This window comes from Mycteria americana, chromosome 4 (genome assembly GCF_035582795.1).
Source record: "Mycteria americana isolate JAX WOST 10 ecotype Jacksonville Zoo and Gardens chromosome 4, USCA_MyAme_1.0, whole genome shotgun sequence".
In the NCBI taxonomy this organism is placed as follows: domain Eukaryota; kingdom Metazoa; phylum Chordata; class Aves; order Ciconiiformes; family Ciconiidae; genus Mycteria; species Mycteria americana.
Window position 1 is genome coordinate 51,097,805 of NC_134368.1, and position 20,440 is coordinate 51,118,244.

General features: G+C 42.5%; 2 protein-coding genes across 7 annotated transcripts in view; one reads left to right on the forward strand and one right to left on the reverse strand.

Annotated features, from left to right (window-relative positions):
- Positions 1 to 5,083, forward strand: part of GATB (glutamyl-tRNA amidotransferase subunit B) — a 45,157-nt gene extending 40,074 nt beyond the window's left edge. For 4 of the 6 annotated variants that reach the window (XM_075500493.1, XM_075500492.1, XM_075500490.1 and 1 more), the window contains 2 exons: positions 1,973 to 2,107; positions 4,614 to 5,083. In XM_075500493.1, the coding sequence (XP_075356608.1) occupies positions 1,973 to 2,107; positions 4,614 to 4,742 (264 nt within the window). In that variant the 3' untranslated portion in view covers positions 4,743 to 5,083. Of the gene's footprint in view, positions 1 to 1,181; positions 1,297 to 1,972; positions 2,108 to 4,613 lie in introns of those variants that run through there. The other 2 variants (XR_012775542.1, XM_075500494.1) reach the window with 2 other exon arrangements.
- A 10,836-nt stretch (positions 5,084 to 15,919) lies between these two features.
- FHIP1A (FHF complex subunit HOOK interacting protein 1A) overlaps positions 15,920 to 20,440 on the reverse strand; it is a 39,286-nt gene continuing 34,765 nt past the window's right edge. Inside the window, exon 11 of the mRNA XM_075499265.1 lies at positions 15,920 to 16,365. Coding sequence (XP_075355380.1) covers positions 16,115 to 16,365 — 251 coding nt within the window. The 3' untranslated portion in view covers positions 15,920 to 16,114. The remainder of the gene's footprint in view (positions 16,366 to 20,440) is intronic.

A 20,440-nucleotide genomic window follows, 5' to 3' on the forward strand; every position in this document is an offset into this window, starting at 1 on the left:
GGGTAACTCTGCCATGGTTGGCTGTGTAGATTTTGTTTGTTGCAGATTTTTCCCCTCCTGCAGCCCATGGCATCCTGCTTGAATACATACCAGTCCTAAAAGTCACATCTGCCTTTTTCCACGAGAGCGATACGGCTTATTCATTGTCCAGCCCCTGATTTGCACAGCACTTCAGACTCTCCAGGGTGTTTTGCTATGGGCTGTGCTGTGCGAAGAGGACAGGGCTCCGTCTGAGGGGTGATGTACCCTCCCGGTGCCTCGGGAGGCCTTGAGGACAGAAAGCTTCCTGCCGGGTCCCTCAGGGAAGGAGTGGGAGGGGGCTGCCTGGGGTAGCAATGGGGTGCAAGAAAAAAAAGGCAAGCAGCTGCAGACAGGTCGAATCTCTGTTGGATGTATTTCTTTTCTAGGGGTATTCCAGGTAGCAGTGGCAGGATGATTTTTAAGTACTTCACTAGAAGGAAGATCTTGTAGAAGACATCATATACTGCACTAATTTATTTAGATATAAACAGCTGAAAGCTTTACTTACAGTGGTTGTAACTCTGGCTGCTTATCAGTAACTTTAATATTGTGATCTGCCTTTAACCCTCTTACTGGGGAAAAAACAAGATATAGCTGCCACAATACAGCTGCATGTCATTTCCCTCTCTCAAGGTCTCCAACAGAGTGATAAGATCCCATAAAAAGCTTTGGGGTACTGCTGGCAAACTAATCTCCTCCTGCAGGAATTGTGTCAATGCGTGGTTCTTAAATACCTGTTGTGGCTACAGAATTGTTTAACTGAAGGTCTTTTGTACAAGAAAATTCTTCATGCTGAAGAAAATTGCAAGGGTAGTTAAGATACCATCCCACATGCTTCATTTTTCCTAAGTTGTCTTGCTGCCCTGCTAATTATTTAACATGCAGTTTGAATGCCCCTTCTCGTCTCCCCTTCCCAGCCTCTTCTTCATCCTACAGTGAGTATTTAATGCTGAAATTTTGACATGACATCCATTTCCATATTGGTACACAGCAATGGCCCAAACATACAATTATATCTTCAGCTCAGGATGGAGCACAAGCAGCTGTTTTAATAAGGGTTGTCTTTCTCTCCTCCCACAGCTCTGAAGTAAGAGCAAAGGGAATACAGAAAATGACTGCCCAAGGAAATTGGTTTTTTATAAATGTTCCCTTTTCTCAAGTTTATTCCAGGATGATAGCCCTGCTACAGCATAGGAAAACACACTAGCATTAACGAGTGATTATTCCAGAGGCCTGGGTTCACCCAGCATTCCAGTACTTGGAGGTGATGCATAGGTGGGCTGGAGCTGCTGCATTCATTCTGCTCGGCACTATTTTTCTTCTGCTTTGTCATACGTATCCTCATTACAGCTTACTGATGAGGACTGGTAATGGGATGAGTTACCTGGGACTGGACTTGGTACAATAGTCAGCTAATCGTCAGTTCCCGGGCAGAGACATTTCTCATGGAAATGCATTTTCTTACTGCTCTCAGGCAGTTCTGGTGAATAATGCGAGATGAGCGTGAGTACTGCCTGAGGAACAGCCTTGCAGTCAGTGACACTCTCTGCCATGGTGCCCCCCTCTCCCAGCGAGGGAGCGGTGGCTCAGTGCAGCGAGGCAGACGGGGGCTGCGCTTGGCAAACTTCTTTGAACAGGTCCCATCCCTGGTAGTAGCGGGCAGCTCCCAGTACTGCCTGCGGTAGGCTGCAGAGCACCAGTTGCGAACCATTAACCTGCACGCGTGCAGTGAGTGAAAATGCTTTCTCTTATTTCAGGATGCAGAAGAGGAGGGAGGGTACAAGAGCTCTTTCAGTGAGGCACAGGATTAAATCTCGGGTTTGTTCATGTTTAGACAATCTGCTCTTGCTTTAACTAAAATCTGGCTTCTTGGATCAGTAACTGAAATACTGCATGTAAACAACATTGATACGTCAAGACACTGACCTCCGCTACTCACTGTGATTTTCAGGTGCTTGCGGAACTGTGGAAGGGAGAAGAGAAGACTCCTCTTGAAATTGTTAAAGAAAAGAAACTTGAACTGATACAGGATCAAAAAGAGCTTGAACAGATCTGCCAGGCGGTGATTGATGGACAAGAAAATGAGGTGATTACGATGGTGCTGGGAAGCTAGTGCACTATGGCAGTCTGTGGCACTAAAAAGGGGGTTAAAATGGCCTTTTTTTTTTTCTCCTTTTGATTGGCATTTGAGTTCTAGAGCCAGTATAGGAGCATTAAAGCTGCTGCTCAGATATTATCAGGCTTTTCTTCTCCTTCCTTATTTTACTAAGTGGTTTTTTTGGAAATGGAAGCATACACAAAATGATCAGCAGAAGAAATTACCAGTCTGGCTAATGCGCTAAGTCATTCTGAGAGACCATAAAATTTTAATGCAGGAAAGCAAAACTGTGGGGCTCTTTCCCTCTTCAGCTATACTGCCATTAACCTGACCTGGCCACCCGGCTGCGTAACTCTGATTTTTATGTCATCTCTTGTGATATTAGGGCAACACTGTCAAACAGTTCTGAAGCTGGAGATTGAAGTTACCTCCAGCAAGGCATATATTAGTTATGGAATTAGAGACTGTATCAGCAGCTGGCAAGGCAAAAATTTTACTTGCATCTGTCTCTTCGCCATGTCCCTGTCTCCTTCCACTGCCAAAGAGATGAGTCTAGCTGGCTCTCCTGCCTGACAACGTCTGTGGGGTGGGGAGGAGCTGGACCCCTGTGGCAGCGGCGTCGGTGGCTCCAGAGCTGCTGTCCCCTCTGCTGTTCTGTTGCTGGGCTGTGGCAGCAGCGCAAATGCTGCAGTAGGAAAGATGGGGGTTTGGCTCTTCCCCATCTCCTTGGAAGGACACGCAGCAGCCTGCCTGGCTCATCGGTCTAACAAGGTCTGAGCCGGGAAAAAAAACCTTGTTGATCATGAAGGGGAGGAGTGGGAAGGGATCGTGACAGAGTCTAAAATCTGCTTTATAAAAAGCAAAATTAAAACAAGTGCTTATATGTTCTCTGGAGCGAAAATGTAAAAGCAGAAGTGAATAGCTTACTTCTAACATAAACATTGTCTAGATACATTTGCCATTTGGGAACAAACATTAACATCTTTTGAGAACAATACCACCCACCCCAGATCTCATTGGGGGATGCTAACAGCTCTGCAAGAGCTTTTGATAAAGAAAATGAGCTTCCAGGAGGTCGGCGTGACCTCCATCAGACTGACTCATTTGCAGAGGCTGGTAAAAGTGCTGCTGTATTTTCAGACGGGTACGGAAGCACAAGTGTGGATAGAAAGAACATTAGAACTGATTGGGAAGTGCAGAAGCCAAAGGTCCGTAACTACACTCCCATTTCAGTAATAATGCTGTCTCCGAAAATGTAATTCCTTTCTGTTTTCCACTGTTTTAGTCAAGCCAAATGCAGTAGAATGGCCTCACTTCCCTACTTTTTCCAGGTGATCTTTCGCCAAGGCAAAAGCTGCCTTGAAGACCTGTAATTCATTGCTTTAAGTTGCTGTGAGAGCTTACCTTACAAAATAGAGTTAGCTGAGCACTCGACAGGGAAAAAAAGAAAGTATGCCTTGCTTTTTGATAGTAACTTTCTTTAAAATGAACTAACTTGCAAACAGTTGCTCAAGCCAGCGCCGAGCACTTTATGAAAATGCCGTGTCTGGATCGTACTATATTCCGCCCCACGTAGGTCATTTCTCGCACATCAGGAGTAATGAGTCCTTGCCACGTTGTGACATTACAGAGAAGATTGTAGACTGCCAATAATTCGGATACCGTAATGAGTAGCAATATTTGCATTTGTGCTTGGTGTTGGCACAGGGGGTGGCTCATACGTTCGTAATCCTTCCCTTAATATCTGTAAATATGACATCCTGTTTAATTGAAGCTATCGTGTTTTGCCCAGTAACTCTGACAATGTAGAGAATGTCCTCCCTGCCACACAAACAATATGAAGGCCAGAAGCTTGTCTTTCAGCAGTAGCATCTCCTTTAGTGATGCCTGCAAGTGAAGTTTCCAGTGCTTTTTTCAGTGTCTTTACTTAGCTTTTAAATATGGCCCTTGCTATTTTGCAGGTGATTGTGCATCAAACACTAGCTGTCTGATAGGAGGTTGTATTTCTGATCAGTTAATTAATTGCTATGTTGCAAAGGATTCCTTGCTTAAAGGACCTCACAAATACTATCAAATAGATTGTGATTCGATGCAAATTACTTGTTATAACCTAACAGTATATTGAGTAAAAAGGTAGATCCTGTCAGCAAAAAGAAGTCAGTCTCATTTTTCTGGCTCTTTTCCAGGAAATTGCTGCTCAAGTTGCAAACACTGTTAAAATCCAAAAGTGTTTTCCGACTTTTTCAATAAGAGGAGATCTTTCTATTAGTTGTAAGGCCCTGCTGCTGTAGGGACTTGCTGTTGTCTCATGGGAGCAGAGCAGGAGCTTATTGCAAAGCTGACGGCAGTTTTTATAAATAACATCTTAGCCCAAAATATAGTATTCTACTACAGTGATCCAAGGGACAAAAATACTCACACCTTGGCTGTGAATGAGTGAAAATGTCCGGGTTTACTGTAATAGTGGTGTCTGTCCATTTTTTTTTCTTTAAAGGTTATGGCGATAAAAGCAGGAAATCGAAAAGTTCTAAATAAGTTAATTGGCCTGGTACAGAGAGAAACACAAGGACGATCCAATCCTGTTCTGGTGAAGCAATTATTAGAGAAGAAGCTGTCACAGTAGCCACAAGAGAAAACCGTCCAAGTGTCTACAGAAGATGTGCTTCGTTTTATCTGGTTCACTGCAAATGAACTTTGGTGCCTCCTTGTGTGTATCATCAGGATTGTTGGTTATACTTCAAGCGGCATTACGTCCTAGCCTTCCCCGGATACATCGGCCAAAGGCAGATGAGCAAAAGAATAGCAGGAGATGATAGAGTCATTTGCGTCTCCCTCACTTCACTGTGGCATTCCGAAATGTGATTTCCACACAGCCACGGGAAACAAGTTCCCAGGGGTGTCTGTGAGTATGCAGAGAGCTAAAGCTGTATTGGTTAGTTCTGTAATAAAGCAAGTGTAAACTCAGCTTTTCTAGCTGCCTTTTTGTGAGAAGGGAAGTTCACAGATCCTGAATGCAAAATCTGGTGGTGCGCATTAATAACTCACTGCAAATTAGTGTGAGCACACTAGTAACAATGATTAAAACACCTAGTGGTAATTAAGACCACCACGTGTGCCTCCATGCCTGGCAGAAGGGAAAGAAATGTCCACCGCTATCATTCTTCTGGTTTCTGAGGGATGGGGAAACGAAGTCGCTAGCTGCTTAAGTGCGTGCCTGAGGCTAGTGCCACGAATAGATGTGAGTGCCTACATCTAAGAATTAGTGTCAAATGGCTTGCTCACCTTCTCCTTATTATGTACCCAAACATCTGCTTTGCTTACTCGCAGCTCTTTCAGTTCTGAAGCGTGCCTAACAAACAGCTGCATGCCTGAGCCCTTCCAAGCTTCACATCCCATTTTGGCCTGGGTGGTTCAGCATAGCAGACGTGTTTCCGCCAGCCCTGCACAACCTACAGAGGCACAGGTATTGCCTTTCTCTTATGCAGTACCTCAGTAAAGGGACCATTTGCTCCAGTTTGGTTTTTTTTCCTCTGCTGATGAGAACTTGACCATGTGTTACAAATGCTCCAAGCCCAGGGCTGCACGCTTCTCTGGCACGTGGCTTTCTGCCATCACCTGGACCCGCACCACGTTGTGGAAGGAATTGAACACGCAGCTGGCTTACCAAAACTGAGCAGGATTCAGCTGGGTTCCAGGGCCTGCTCCGCTATTTAATCCTAAGGCGTGTTTTATGCTGGTTTTTTTATACCTTCCGCCTTTCAGCTCCTAGCTTTAAGTACCCACTGACATCCAGGGTCCTAGAGTTAACTTTCCAGTCCCAACCCAGTTTAGCTGATCAAACCATTAACAGGAAACACAACTAGAGGCAGCCTATCAAATTTACATTTATTAGGAAAAGAAATCCAATTTAGTACCAGGGGTTTGAAGTTCTTAAATCCCTTCTGGAGGCAGCTAAGCTGTACATTTTAAAGATCACATTTATCTCAGACCTCAGAGATACTTCTTCAGAACTGTTCTTTAGGATTGGCCTGCAGGGCAGACGTTGTCAGAGGAGTGCAGCAGGTATGGCCCTGGGACTTTAGTCACCTTTTGCCAATGCGGTGCTTGCAACACTAGTTCAAACTGGGTTGAGGGCAGTTCATGCTCACGAGTAGTAGTCCTAGTGTCTGTCTCGAGGAGGACATTTCTGTACAAACTGGCTCACGATTCAAGTGTGAACTCTTAATTAGAAGGAAAAAAACCCCGTGGTTTTCAAATACATTTAATGAATAAAATGTATACCCATTATTCACGTAAAAATAACTTCCAAAAGTCATGAAGCTGACAAAAAGCAGTAACATGGTTGCAATCAAAAACCATGATGCTTAAAAAAAAAAAAAAAAAAAAAAACGAACAAAAAACCCTCCAAAAACTCCCCCCCAAAACCCAAACCAGCCCCCTCCTTGAATTTTTATGTAACCTGACCTTCAGACAAAGGCTTTTACTATCACTTTTCACGTCATGAGCAAAAAGTACCATTTTTACTTACAGTGGTGTGAGTTTTCAAGTGTTCAGTCAACAAAGGTTTAGATTATACAGCAAACTTTAAATTTTGGTCAGCTCTTGCCATGACAGCAAGAAACGACAAGGCACAAGAGCTTCTGCATGAAATCTGGACTCTTAATTGAAAGGTACTCCCTCTGTTTAGAAAAACACAATTGTTTCCAAAAGGTGCTCCTCTAAGGTTAATGCTTTTTGTTGCACAGCTTTGTGCTGAGTTTCCCCTCTGCTGTAGTGGGTGCCTCTTATAAAAGAGAAGGCAAAACAACCATGTATTAAGCTGTATTTAGAAGAGGGAAGGATCTCCACGACTGTGGCATGGCTACTGCTGGTAAATGTCTTTTTAATGGCTACTTCTTCTTAGCCACTCTCTTCCTACGTAATTATGCTTTGCTAATATGGTACAAAATCTGTTAAAAATCATAAGCCAAGTTCTGTAAGAGTACAGCATTAGATCTTTAAATGGATTTACTGTAAATCTCAATCTATTTTCACCTCTACCTGCCAGACACAATGGATAACAAGAAAGATTAAAAAGGGATAATTATAATATTCTTCCTCTTCCAGGGAAGGGAAAGAGCAGCTATAGTCTATAAATTTCGCACTATATTATGAAACAGTCACTTCTAAAATTTTTAAAGAAATCTTTTGCCGGTGCACACAAAATGTAAATTTCTTTCTGACAGAAAAAAGCTGTTTGAGTCAAATGAGATCAAGATGATGAATGTTTTTAACATTTGTGGAGATACCAGCTACCAACTTTAAAGCAGTGGTAGCTGAAAGTGCTGGGACGAGAGCTGAGAAGGCTCCGCAGGGCCAGCTAATACTGCTCCCACTATGGCAGCCTGCATTAAGGGGCTCATCAGTCACCTTACACCACGTTGATCAAACCAATACAGCCAAAACACCGGATCCTTTTTTGCCTGCCAAGGGCCTGATACAGCAGCCTAAATCCAACCACCACCTTCCTCAGTGCCCTAAACGAAGCTAAAGGCAAGTTCTAAGTACTCCACAAGTGAACTCTGTACTGCACAAAACAGCTTTGATTTATATTTGCATAGCAGTAGTCGATGGAGTACATTAAAAGACAGAAGCAGCAGCCTCAGGGAATTTAATATCTGCTATTGTAAAGACAAATAAGAAAAGCCCCATAGGACAGGTGGGTCCACAAGATAAAAAGGCAGAGCCTGACTACAGAGTGTTCATGTCAGAACATTTTGCAGACCAGGAGACTGTTTTAAGTGTGGTTGTATCGAGGCTAGGAACTCAAGAATTAAGACTAAGGCTTTGACCCCAACTTGCAAGTCTTATTTAGCTACAACAGTGCTCCCTGATGTACTGATTGCAGATGGCATCTGTGCAACGGCATTAGGCGGGGTGAATTAAGGACAGTTTCATGCAGGTTTTCAGCAGTAACCATCCACGAACAGAGGGCCGAGGAAAATGCTCGCAAATTAAAAGCTGACACCAGACACTGTCACGACAATCTCATCTACTCATTGCTGAAGTCCTTTAGGAGGTCACTCCTGATGGTGGAGAGATGATACTTACAATCCTGTATAGCTGAAGTATCCCATATCTGAGGTTGCAGAGGAGGAGAAGAAAGTTGTCAAAAAAGATGCTGGCAATGCTGAAGTAGTGAAGAAAGAATTTCTAGCACTCAGCCTTGGCTGCAGAGTTTAATTTCAACTGTTAAAAATAGAAGCGTATGATAGGAACCTTAACTAAAAAATTTACAGCTAGAGTATTCATGCTGCGATTTCACTGCGGCCCCTTTCCGCTCCACTGCTGTGGCGTGGTGTCAGCGTACTGTAATGTTCTCATTTCTGTTCTGAGCACCCCTCTACCTACACACTTTCACAACCACTGACCTCGGCAGCACCTTCTCAGCGATTTATGGCCTTGTGTGTATGCTCAACATGTAGAGTGTGTGGGTTTTTTCACATAAAGAAAAACAAATTGGGTTTTCACTCAACCCTCTCTTCTCAAACTGCACGAGAGAAGAGGGAATAGCACGCTGGTGGTCTTTTTGCCCTTGTTGCCTGCATCTTCCTTGCAATGCTGTTTACAAACACTCCAAAGTTCATTGGATTCTGCTTCACATAATAGCCGTATAAAACCAAGTTACAGCAAATTGGAGGTGAAGATTTATCTTAGAAGCTTACCTGCACTGGATCGGCTGTCGAGTGCAAGTCTTCCCTGTCCCCTCAGAAGCTGCGAACTTTCAGGTAATATATATAGAGAGAGGGAGAGAATTCTATTGCTAACCAGTGTGAGGAAGGCAATAAAATACAAAATCCTAAGTCATCATGACCTGCGATTTGCTGCGCCTTTTCCTGCCCATTGCGATGGCAAATTTAAACTCCATCTAGAAGAGCCCCTGGGCCAAGCCAGATCAGTAATTATGGATCACTGCAGCAGGAACACAAAGCCACCAGGAATGCTCCTTCTCTTTTGACTGTGCTCAACACACACCCCACATCAGGCCGTAGAGCCTGAATTTTAACTGCAATAAAACAAACCTACAGGAATGCTCAGGTGTTGCCATGAGGCAACAAAGATGCAAAAGAAGGTAGAGTTTAGTGAGCAACGCAGCTGCACGTGGTCCTAATGAGTCCTGACCAAGTCTTCTTCCCTCTAGGACCATCCTAGTCCCAGACCCTTAAGATCTCCTGTAGGGTGTACAGACATTTCACAATTGTCTGCAGCATTTGCTGACCATTTGCATCATGCATTTGTATGTACAGGCGGAGAGGGACCCGACCTTTGCTGTCCCTCCCCTTTATCTGTGCATGTGAGGTCCAACTCAGGACCCTGCAGATGACTCCATCTCACCTGCTGGCTTTTCCCCCAAAAAGACTGGTGACAGCTGTGCCAGACCCCACATTAGCCCAGCACCTACATGGGCAGCCAATTATTTCATGCCATATCCATTGCCTTGTCATCGCAGCCTTTGGAGAAAGGCCTAAGAGGTGAGTTCAGTGTTTAGAGCTGCAGAAGTTGTGCCGCCATGAGCTAATCCTAACACGAGTGCTTGAAGGCCAACAGTTTCACTGTAGGGAATGCTCCCTCCATGCACAGGCATTTTGTGTAAGCACAAAGCAAAAGTTCCCCTGACATATGGTAACATCAGCCACAGCTTTAATTATCTAAAGCACACCCACTAAGCAGGCATAACCGTTAATAAGTTATATTTTACTTTCTCATTTCTAAAGTTTGAGAGGCCATATTTTCAGACTTGTCTTAGAGGCAGCTAGGTTTTTCACGCTGAAGCTCAGAAACCGATGTTACGACTCTGGAGTTTTATGACAGATGCTGGTCAGAGTTGCCAACACCAAGCAGCCCTTGGACACCAGGAGACACCTCGAGAGACATGAGTCCTTGGCTCAAGCTGCAGCAAGAGATACCGAGACCCAGAGCCACTCCCTCTCCTTTGAGGACGAGATGGCATTTCGTCTGAGCTCTAGCCAAACTGACACAGCAGCACTGCACTGGACGCAGTTTAGTTGTCTTGGATTTGACTCACCCACGTTATTTTTTGGTCTATATCCAAGCTAGTTATTTTTAAAGTAGACTGCAATAAGATGCAGCTGCTGTGGAATCGGCTTCATCAGAAATGTAAGTTTGCAGGTATTTAGTCCACGATATGTAATTGTATGCGGGCAGTCTGCCGAAGCCCAAGAGAAAGTTATTTGGTCAAGAAATGCAGCCTTTGCACAAAAGTTCCATCAGGGCTTTTAGCCCAGAGACTTCAGTCTTAATTTAATCCAGCTGCCACACAAGCACCATTATAATCAATGAACAAAAAGAAGATTTGCACAGTCAGCAACAAAACGTCACTTTAAGTACCTACATATTTGAGAATCCAAGTAATGCTCCTATTCATAAATAAGAGGCTTCCAACTGAGCATGTAACAAATGAAGTACATTGATGCTGGGCCACAACATGTTTAGAAAAGCTGGGGGCCCCTAAAAGATAAAGTACATTTAGTCATTCACTGCCAACAAAGTCACTGAGACGGCATTGCATTCTGCGGCTGTCTGCAGTCTGACAGCTGGCACCACCGTCATACTACCTGAATACCTATTTATGCAAGTCTGACACCACCTTAACAAGGAGCAATTTTTACCCTCCTTTGCACAGTTCTAACCCAAAACATTGCATAGCAGTGCTACCCACTTGGACAGGTACCATGGGATGCTGTCAGTGTCATTTTTCAAGTTTGCTATGAGCTTTTTCTTTCTGGTCCCCAAGTAAATCAGAGCAACACAAATGTAAATTCTTACTGCGTTTTGCACAGAGGCAAGTGCCCCCTGCTAATCTGCAGTGTTTTACCTTTGGTTCGCTCATTAAGGTAAGCAGCCTGGGTGTCATGTACCCTCCGTTTCTGCTGATAATGCTCAAAAGGTGCAAGGCAGAACATACTGTAATTATCTAAATCGGATCTGGACACAGCAGCAACATTACTGTACTGTGCCAGAGCTATCTGACTTAAAAGAAAGAGGAAAATCCAAGTATTCTACTCATAACCACAGATGCAGTTTAAATGTTACAAATGTAATGGGAGCAGTCATAAAAACTGCAGGCATGACATAGCAATTTCAGTAAATACAGCACAGTAAATTGCTTATTAAATCAAGCTGCCCTCAAACAGGAGCTGTGGCTACAAATTCAAATGATACAATGGCATAATTTAACTGCACCAAATCACACCACTCCCATCCTTTTCTTCCCAACCCTGAGATTTTAGAGCTTCTTAGAGGACCTAAAAATCCTTCCTGAAGCACGAAACCTTCTGTGAGGCACAAGAAGAATGCACAAAAGGGTAGTGAACGTGTACGCGCTGTGCTAGATAGTATACTTCTCTTGGTAAATAGAACTTAACCTCTTGAACTTAAACCCTTGGACTCTGCGGGATGCCGTAAATTTGTTTGCAAATGTTTTTCTCTGAAGGAGTGAACAGAGCACTTCGGCATTGTGCCTGGGCCAAAGAGCAATTAGAATGGCACTGGTGGCAGAAACGCTGTTCAGGCTTACTGCCTATCCAGTCCTGTTCCCAGTCCAAAGCGCGGCCCCTGCCAATGTCCGAGGTCCACCCCAGTCACACCGTGTTTCCTCCCATTCTAGGGAATTCACTGATCTTACTAAAAAGATCAAATCGCATCTGAAAGGCAAACGCACTGAGTGGGTACGGCAGCACGACACCACTGAATTCATCAGACTTTTTACAAAGTGACAAACCCTGATGAAAGAGGAAATAAGTAATTTACGAACTGGATGCTCTGAAGGATGTATCTGGGTGTGCCGGTGGGAGGGACAGCCTGTGCCCGCTACTGGGAATTTTCTCATCTCCACGGAATACAGCTGACAACAGCAGCTCTCATTTCTGTTCTTCCAAACCAAGGTCAGAAATTACCAGGACAAAAAAGGCAGTGCATCTTTCACGTCCGAAACCACAACAACCAACAACTCAAATCTCATTTGAAATCCTGTATTTTTATTTAGGGCACACATGGAAAAGATCAAATTTAAGAAAAATGCCTAGAATATAATAATAAAAAGGCAGTAAGTAGGGCCAACAACGCAGCACGTGAATTGCAACTGTCTGTACATGTCCAAAGATCAGCACATGCAAAGGGTGATGCTGTTTTGAATGAAAGTTGCTGAGCGCTTTAGCCCAATTAATACAAACAATGTGTGTGTGTGTGCTGAGACTAACCCACAGGGCATCCAAAAGTGCTCAAAGGTAAAAGAGAATGACTACAACTGTTTTAAGACACTAAAGCGTTCACTTTATAGGTAGGTTGTAAAAATAATAGCAGGTTGAAATTGCCGGAAAGATTCCTTGCTACAGCAGAACAGCTTAAAACCACACTCAAAAGCTACATCATCGGAATTGTGGCGTTCACAGTCTGAAACATCGAGCAGGACACTGGAAATTAGTTTTGGTATCACTGAGCCACCACCTGCAGGTTTTGGAATAGATCTGCCAACGCCAAGACGCTTCATTTGTGACTGATGCTGAGACAACGTGTGGAAGAGGGACCGCTCTAGTCACACACACACGAGGGTGGGGAAATCCAGACCATAGAGCACTTCCTCACTCTTGGAAAGAGCAGCATAACGCCGTGTCCTCCTGGGGCCTACCAGCTGGACCACAGCTTGGACCATAGGCATATGGGGGGGGGGGTTGGAAAAAGATGTATCACTGGTGAGAGATGGGATAACACATTCTCTAACTGGAGGGAAGAAGCTTATTAAACATTTGGCTGAAGAACTCATTCATCACGGAGGTGATGAATCTCAAAAGATCAACATTTTCAAGCTAAATCACAGGTTCTGCATTTTGAAGACAGGAAGATGCAATTCCTGCCAATATTTTTTTTGCTGGCTGCTGGACATTATGCTACGATCACAACTAAGACATAGCTGCAAGTCTGATCCTGCTCAGGAACCAAGTAATATAAAGTTACATGTACGATCGCCATTTTTACAGTCCTGAGCCAGGGCCACTGTGCTCGTCTACCTCTTCCTTTGGGGGAGCTGACAGACAGATTTCCCATTTACAAGGGGACACTGTGCACACACACAGTTGTGACCTTTCAGCAATAAGTCTTCCACATGACTCCAGATTTCAAAGGCTGAATTTATCCTACTGGATGTAGAGCATAAGTTCTACTATAGTTTACGAGGTAAATCCTGCCCTTCCTCAAATTTACAGATGCTGTTTTGAGCAGTCCACAGTTTAAAATCCCTATGTAGCTTAAGAGACCTGCTGAGATGGAACTTCCATGACTTTGTTAATTTTAACTGGTGTTTTCAACAAATGTACAATCTCAAAAGAAATCCCTTCTACTCAGCAAATAAAGATTCTTATTTTAGCATAAAAACAAGGGAAGGGAGTGTTCACATAATAACCTTACTGCCTTGAGCACTGGTCTGCAGAATTCTTTATTTTAAAAAAATAAAATAAAATTCTTTTTCATTCCTTTTTAAAAAGTCCTTCAGAAAAAGGATTGGATTGCTTCTGCAATTTAGCACTTGTTTCTGAACCACTAAAAGTTAGCTGACCACACTCATTTGGTACTTTTTCTTTTGCTCACATAAAGTTCCTGCCAGAAGAGGTGAGGAGCAGAGCAAGCACTGACCCTGCATCCACAATGCTAAAACACTTTTCACACACAACGCTACTGAACCCCTTCAGGCCAGGTCTGCGAGTACAGCATGAAAGACAGCACGACTGGTAATAGTGGGAGCAGGAACAGGGGAGTGGGGAAAGAACCCACCACATCCTAGGACGAGTTTTAAAAACAAACCAACAAAATAAAAACAAACAAAAAACCAAAACAAAACAAACACCCCTTAATTTGCTCATTGCCCATTTACAACAACAATGCAGGGGAAAAAAGAAAAAGAAAGAGCTCTCTTAAACCTGGATAACTAAGATTTAAGAAAAAAAACACAGCCTGGCTTCAGCTTCTTTGGAAGCTTGTGAGGTGAAACAGGGCCATGTGGAAGTCAGTAGGTGATTTACAGGATGGGGATGCAATGGTGCCTAAAAAAATAAACAAGTTAGAAAAGAAAGCAACCAGAGAGTCAGCTAGGAAGCAACAGGACCCCCAGCCATCATGGAAGTGAAGACTGTACAGCAAACAAGTGAAGATGGACCCAGAGAAATTCTTGAGGTGATGTTGTTAGAGGTACACTTTGGGATTTTTTTTTTTCCTTGGAATAGCCCACAGCACTCTGATACAATGAATGCTTCTCACAGCTTGTAGATTAAAGGTACAATTAATTACCTTAATTGTAATTAAGAAGCATCTAAAGGATTTAGGAGCTTAAATTGCACTGCAGATTCCACAGGAATTTGACCTGTAATTAATTAGACTCTTCTGGAGTGTCTTTGTTTTTAAAGTGTTCTTTTCCCTTGCAATCTCAGAGAAAGTGTTTCAAAATCAGGATGCGGTTAACTGGAGCATCCCACATTACAGAATTACAATGAGCAGGAGAACTAATGTATGCAAATATTATTTCTGATTTCTGTTTCTTCAGATTTCCTGGACAGTTTCTTTCCTGGACAAAGGGGTTTAAGGCTTTCTTGAACTAAGCCCCTCTTTATGTAGCCAACTACAGCACACTGGAAGGACAATTATGCTACTAAGATAAGACGAAATGCAGTGGTGATACACCAATTCATCATGTTTGGGTTCTTCTAATGAAGCCCATTACTCACAGAAGAGAATTTTCTCAAGCAGTTAGTCACCAGCAGACAGCTTTCCCTGTTACTCCTTCCTTTTCTACAGCTGGCGAATAGTCTGGTCCTCCCCTCACCATCCCAAAAGTGCAATATTAGGAAAAGTCAACGCCTAAATTAAAAGTAAACAAACAGTATTTAACTTTCCCTTAACCAGAAAAATTAACAATAAAACAGAACAGCTTTCAGGAGCAAGCCAACCTTTTTCATTAAAAAGAAAACGACAAAAACAGCCTGCTGTCCTTTTAATACTACTGAAAGATATTGAAGACCTTTCTTTAGCTTATTAAAATGAGCATAAAAACAAACTACATACTAATTACAGCTTGCATAGAAACATTTTGTTCCGTACTTTGTGCAAATCTTACTAAATAAGGCCTGCTTGAGAGTTTAGGTAGCAATGCAGTAGTTATCAAAGAATGCCGAGAAACTGCAAGGAAAATTCCAGGCAGTCTGCAATCCACATCCACTTACACAGTTCATTTGACTTCAAAGACCAACAGCTGATAGCTGCGGATCTGTCTGCAACATAAGGCAATGTGGTATGTGTAGGGTCCAGCACCTGCTTTTGGCTAGTCATGGGTTTAATACACATAAGATCACTTGAATTCACAAAACCTGAGCCGCTAGTTAAAAAGAGGGCTTCAGATCTGGATTGGTAAGAACCCATTTCAGGCAAAAGGACAGGAAGGGAGGAAGAGGACAAAGACATGAAGAAGCACAACCCTTCACATAACGGGGTTTTGTGCAGATTTTGTGTATACTTTTATACTCTCAACTGTCCCCATGGGGCAATGGTTTTCCAAAAAAACTGTCTTCTAATGAGTTATCCAGAAGAGTATTTCTGGAACAGAAAAAGCTAAAACATTTGCCTCTCTTAGCCAACCTACAAGTGTCTATTGCAGAAATTCAACAGCAATCAGTGATGCTAAAGAAGGGTGGCTGTGCAAAGAGGAGGAGATGAAGTAGGAAGCTGCAGTAAGAGCAGTATCAGAAATCTCTCAAATACGTTATGTAGCACAGAGGGAAATTATAAGGCCTAATATAAGGTAACATGGAATAACATTTTGCCTCCTTTTCCCCCCTCCAAATCAAGTATTTTCAGGATATATTGAAGTACAACATTCTTTTGTAAGCAGCTTTACATTAAAAATATGTTTGAACGCCAAAAGCTTTTTTAAAAACACGTTTAAAAACCCCACTAATAATAATCCTCAAAATCCCCCAGTATTTTGTAACATAAAATGGAATGCTCCTGAGCAAGAGCTGCCAGCTCCTTCAGGAACTCCGGGAAAAGGGCAGCTGCGAGTACGGCATTCCTCACGTGCGCGGGAAGGCCAGGATGAGCCAGGCCTTTCTTTCCTTTATGTCCCAGGAAAGGCTGGAGTACTGCCGGGTAAGCTTCAGAGAAGTTCCTTCCTTTCCCTGCATTGCTGCTGTGCTGGACATTACCTAAAGCCAGGAAGAGCGGAGAGGAAATAAGGACTCAGTATATTAAGCACACACAGTGTTTGTACAGTGTCCAAACCGGGTTTACAAGGGCTGCCTTCAGAGCCGTAGTTCGCAGTACCCAGACCGTGCAGGGAGATACTCCACTAATCCAACATTTTAAAGTTCTACGTGGTCTGATTCTATTGCATTTTTTATTAGCTATCTTTCCCCAGGTTATATATTATTCAGTTCCAACTCTGATGAGAAAAATATGTGGGCAGAAAAGGAGTCAAGGGAAAAAGTAATATGGATTTACCTTATGAAATAGCAGATAATATCTACCCATCTAGACCCAGCATAGTTGTCTCAATTTAAATGATGCTGTGCTCTAGCCCTTCCCCAGATCGAAATATCATTTGGACTTTACTTCTCTCTCTTTCTCTCTACCCTCTCCCCGTGAATCATCACGTAAATGGGTTTGAGGCCAAGCTATCACATCGCCATGGGAGTTTGAAGCAAGCTAGAAACTAAGGGAAAAAACATTTGAAAATTTGATTTTTCTACAGCTGTAGGCCCCACTAACTACACTTACCTTTAACTCCCTGTAAAGCAACTAAACATTAAAAAAAGAGCAAGTGAAAACCACTGTGTGCTCTGCAATATGATCTCTGGTGCCAGAGATCAGAGGATCAGGGCTCAAGCATCAGAACGCATGGAATTACAGTGACAGCAGCACTTAAATTTCAATCAATTGCTCCTTGTTTCAACCTGAAGCAGAACTGCACTTTAATTAGATGATAATTAATTTAGTGAAACTAAAAAGGTGAGAAAATTTAACACTGATGGAAATAAATACTTCACAAAGAAAAATTAACCTGCAGAACTCACTGCCACACGATGTCATTGAAGCCAGAAGCAGAGACAGATAAAATCCTGTCTAACTTACAAGCAGATGTTCTCATGAGCTGTATAAGTAAATCATTTTAAAAAAAAAAAAAAAAAAAAAAAAAAAAAAAGGACTGTCATATCAACTCACATACTGCAGATAATGCAGCAATGTAGCGTTCGGCTTAAGAAGAGGTTTCCCTTAAAGTGCATGCAGTTTATGTGGAAACAACTCAGTCTCAGGTTACACCATGCTTTTCCTGAAACCTCTCCAAGTAGCTAACGCGAGAACTGGTAGATGAATGCCTCGCCCGACGCAGCAGCGCAATCCCTCTGTTCTACAGCTCTGCAGTTTTGTTCCTTCCCTGTACCTCTCCTAAGGCACTGTGGAATTACTGTACAGTTCCAAATACTCGAAAGACATTTTCATCTTAATCATCTAACAGAGTTGTACTTTTCTTGAGTTTCAAAAAACCTTTCCAACTCCAGAGTTATCAATCATTCATATTGTTATTCTACAAATTTTTATCTACTAGAGACAGAGTACAGGAATTTCAGTTCTGTGGAAAATTCTGACTGTGGGAGGAAAAACAAATTATGAATTACAACGAAAAGATAAAGTTTTGAGCTTCCCTTGAAGATTTGGGGTTTTTTTGTATTTTCTAACATCAAAATGTTTCATAATTAATATTTTAAGTTTTTTAAATAGATTAGCTGATATAAGCAGAATGCTAGTATACTGTCAAAGCTTTTGTTTTGGTTTTTTTTTTAAACTCTTCCCTTCAAAAAGCATCAAAATTGAACCATTTCCCTAAAAACATTTTGATTTAGATTTAACGGGGGCAGGGGGGGGAAGTACAGAAAGCTGGTCTAGGGACAAGAGATTTGATTTTCTTCTTTGACCAGGATTGTCCACTTCTTTCTAGGGTCAGGATGCAAACCAAATCATACAACTGAGAAAATGACAAAATGAGTACTCTGGAGATACTGTTACCAACACACTGAAAGAAGGGCAGCATTTCATATGGGTTCTACATCACGACAGCTCTACATATCTAACCAGAACCCAAGCTGCTGTGTAAGGAACCGAAGCTACTGTGTAAGGAAACCACATACTACTGCAAGCAGAAAATAACAAATGGTCCATTTCTGCTCAAACACCTTCAGAGACCATCACTGTCAAGAAAAAGGAAATGCTCTGGAATATTTCGGTTTTACATCTGTGTTCCCCACTAAGTCTGGCTTCTGTTTTTCAGATGTGAATTCTGTAGGAGGCTAGTTATGCTCAGACCTGTAGAAAAAACTTCGGGTTATTCACCACTTCCATTTGGGGAAAACACCCTCAGAGAACAGCTAATTTGCATGACGCTCAAAGGTAGCATTCAAGCTAATGCAAAGAAATCATACAGGAGTTCCTCTTTTTTTTTTTCCCCTCCATTTACCATTATTGTAGCAGTTCCTACCTTGCACTTCTTAATCAATATAATGAACTACTGTGGGCTGATGGACTACTGAGCCAACTTGCCCCTAGGATTACAGTTTGATTACTTGCATCACCAGTCTTGTTGGGAACCGAGTCTGCAGTCATCCCGACATTTATTTACTCTGCATCTATTTATCAAGAGGTGCCTTCTTTATGGGAGTTGCTACAACACAGAAGAAAATGTACCAACAGGGTGACTAAGCAGCCTTGTTTCAAATTCCTAAATAATGACCAGCATGAGTCAACCTGGCAAATTCTGAAGCCCACAGAAGAAAACTGACGTAAAATAGAAAGTATAAATAAATGCCATTGGGAATGCATTATATAAAAGTTCTTATTGCCAGCACTTGAAAAAAAGGACACTAAATGTTGCCTCCTAATCTCATCTCCCACATGCTAGCTACAATACCATCTAATTGTAAGGCTTTCTAATCTATGGCACCAGAACGTAGTGCCTAAAACACTACCGACATTTGCAATACACAGCTCCTTTACAGCAGGCACCTTCCACAGACTAATTCTTCAAAAAGCAGCCTTAGGAAGATCATAATTTTACAGACTAGATGTACTGCAAACCTTCGAAACACATACCATGCTGACTAGAAACTAGGTAAATTATTATTCAAAGCCTTGAAAAATGAAAACACAATTAAAATGGCACATAAAAAGTCCCACTTTCCACACCTCTGGAAATCCAAGAAACGTATCAACATCTTCACAGAGGTATGGGCAGAGTGGGTGATTATTAATGATTCGCAATAATGAGTAAGCACGCACCTGTAAATGCGGCCTCTCTTGAACCCTGTTGCTGAGTCAGCTCTTAATCACTGCAGTCACTGCTCTCACCAAATCCAACACATTCCTATCGTGTGGGAAGTTCGCTTCTAAGGGAAACCTGCACACAACATTGCCTGCTCAGTAGCAAGCTGAGAACCAGCACGTCCCCAGGGCACAGCCCCAACTCTACCAGTTGCCTGGCTGCATCTGGAAAGTTCTCAGAACATAAGATTCTTCATTTTGCTTATTTTTACTAGCTTCCCCCACAGCAGTGTAATTACTGGTAACTATCAAGACAGGTGTAGCATGCACTGTACTTGAGAAGCAGCAGATGTTACAGAAGTCCCCTGGAAAGCTGCCTGTTGGGATGATTCCTGTTTAACTCCCCACTGCTGTCAAAGTGTCCTGGTCCTGGCTTTTACACCCACCCACGCCCTTTTGTTGTTGGTGGTGGTTTGGTTTGGTTTTCATTCAAGAAAGCACATTCAAAGTTTTCTGGCTAATATCTATCTCCCTCAGTAGTAGCCCAAACCGTGATATGAAGCCTTATTCAATTGTTGCAGAAACCAATTCATTCTGGACTTCTGTCCTCCCTAACATTTATCAAAAAAGAACCAATGACTAGCTGAAGGTCAGGCTAAAAATAAAATGAAATCATGCACATATGCCATCTCACCTCATGCCTTGAAAGCAAGTTTGTTTACAGCCAAACTGACAGCAAGCCAAGAGCTGATTTTGTTACTTCTTTAAACAGACATTTTCTGTAGCATATAAAAGCTTCTAAAAAGCAAAGAATATCCAAATAGATCCATATACTGTGGCCTACTGAGCATCATCAGTTTAAAGTCAGAAGGGTACATCTGGTTAATGATATTCACAATGCACCACACCTACTTTTAATCATGCTGTAGAAAACAAGAGGGGTAACTGGTGAGTCATTCCACCCAGCAC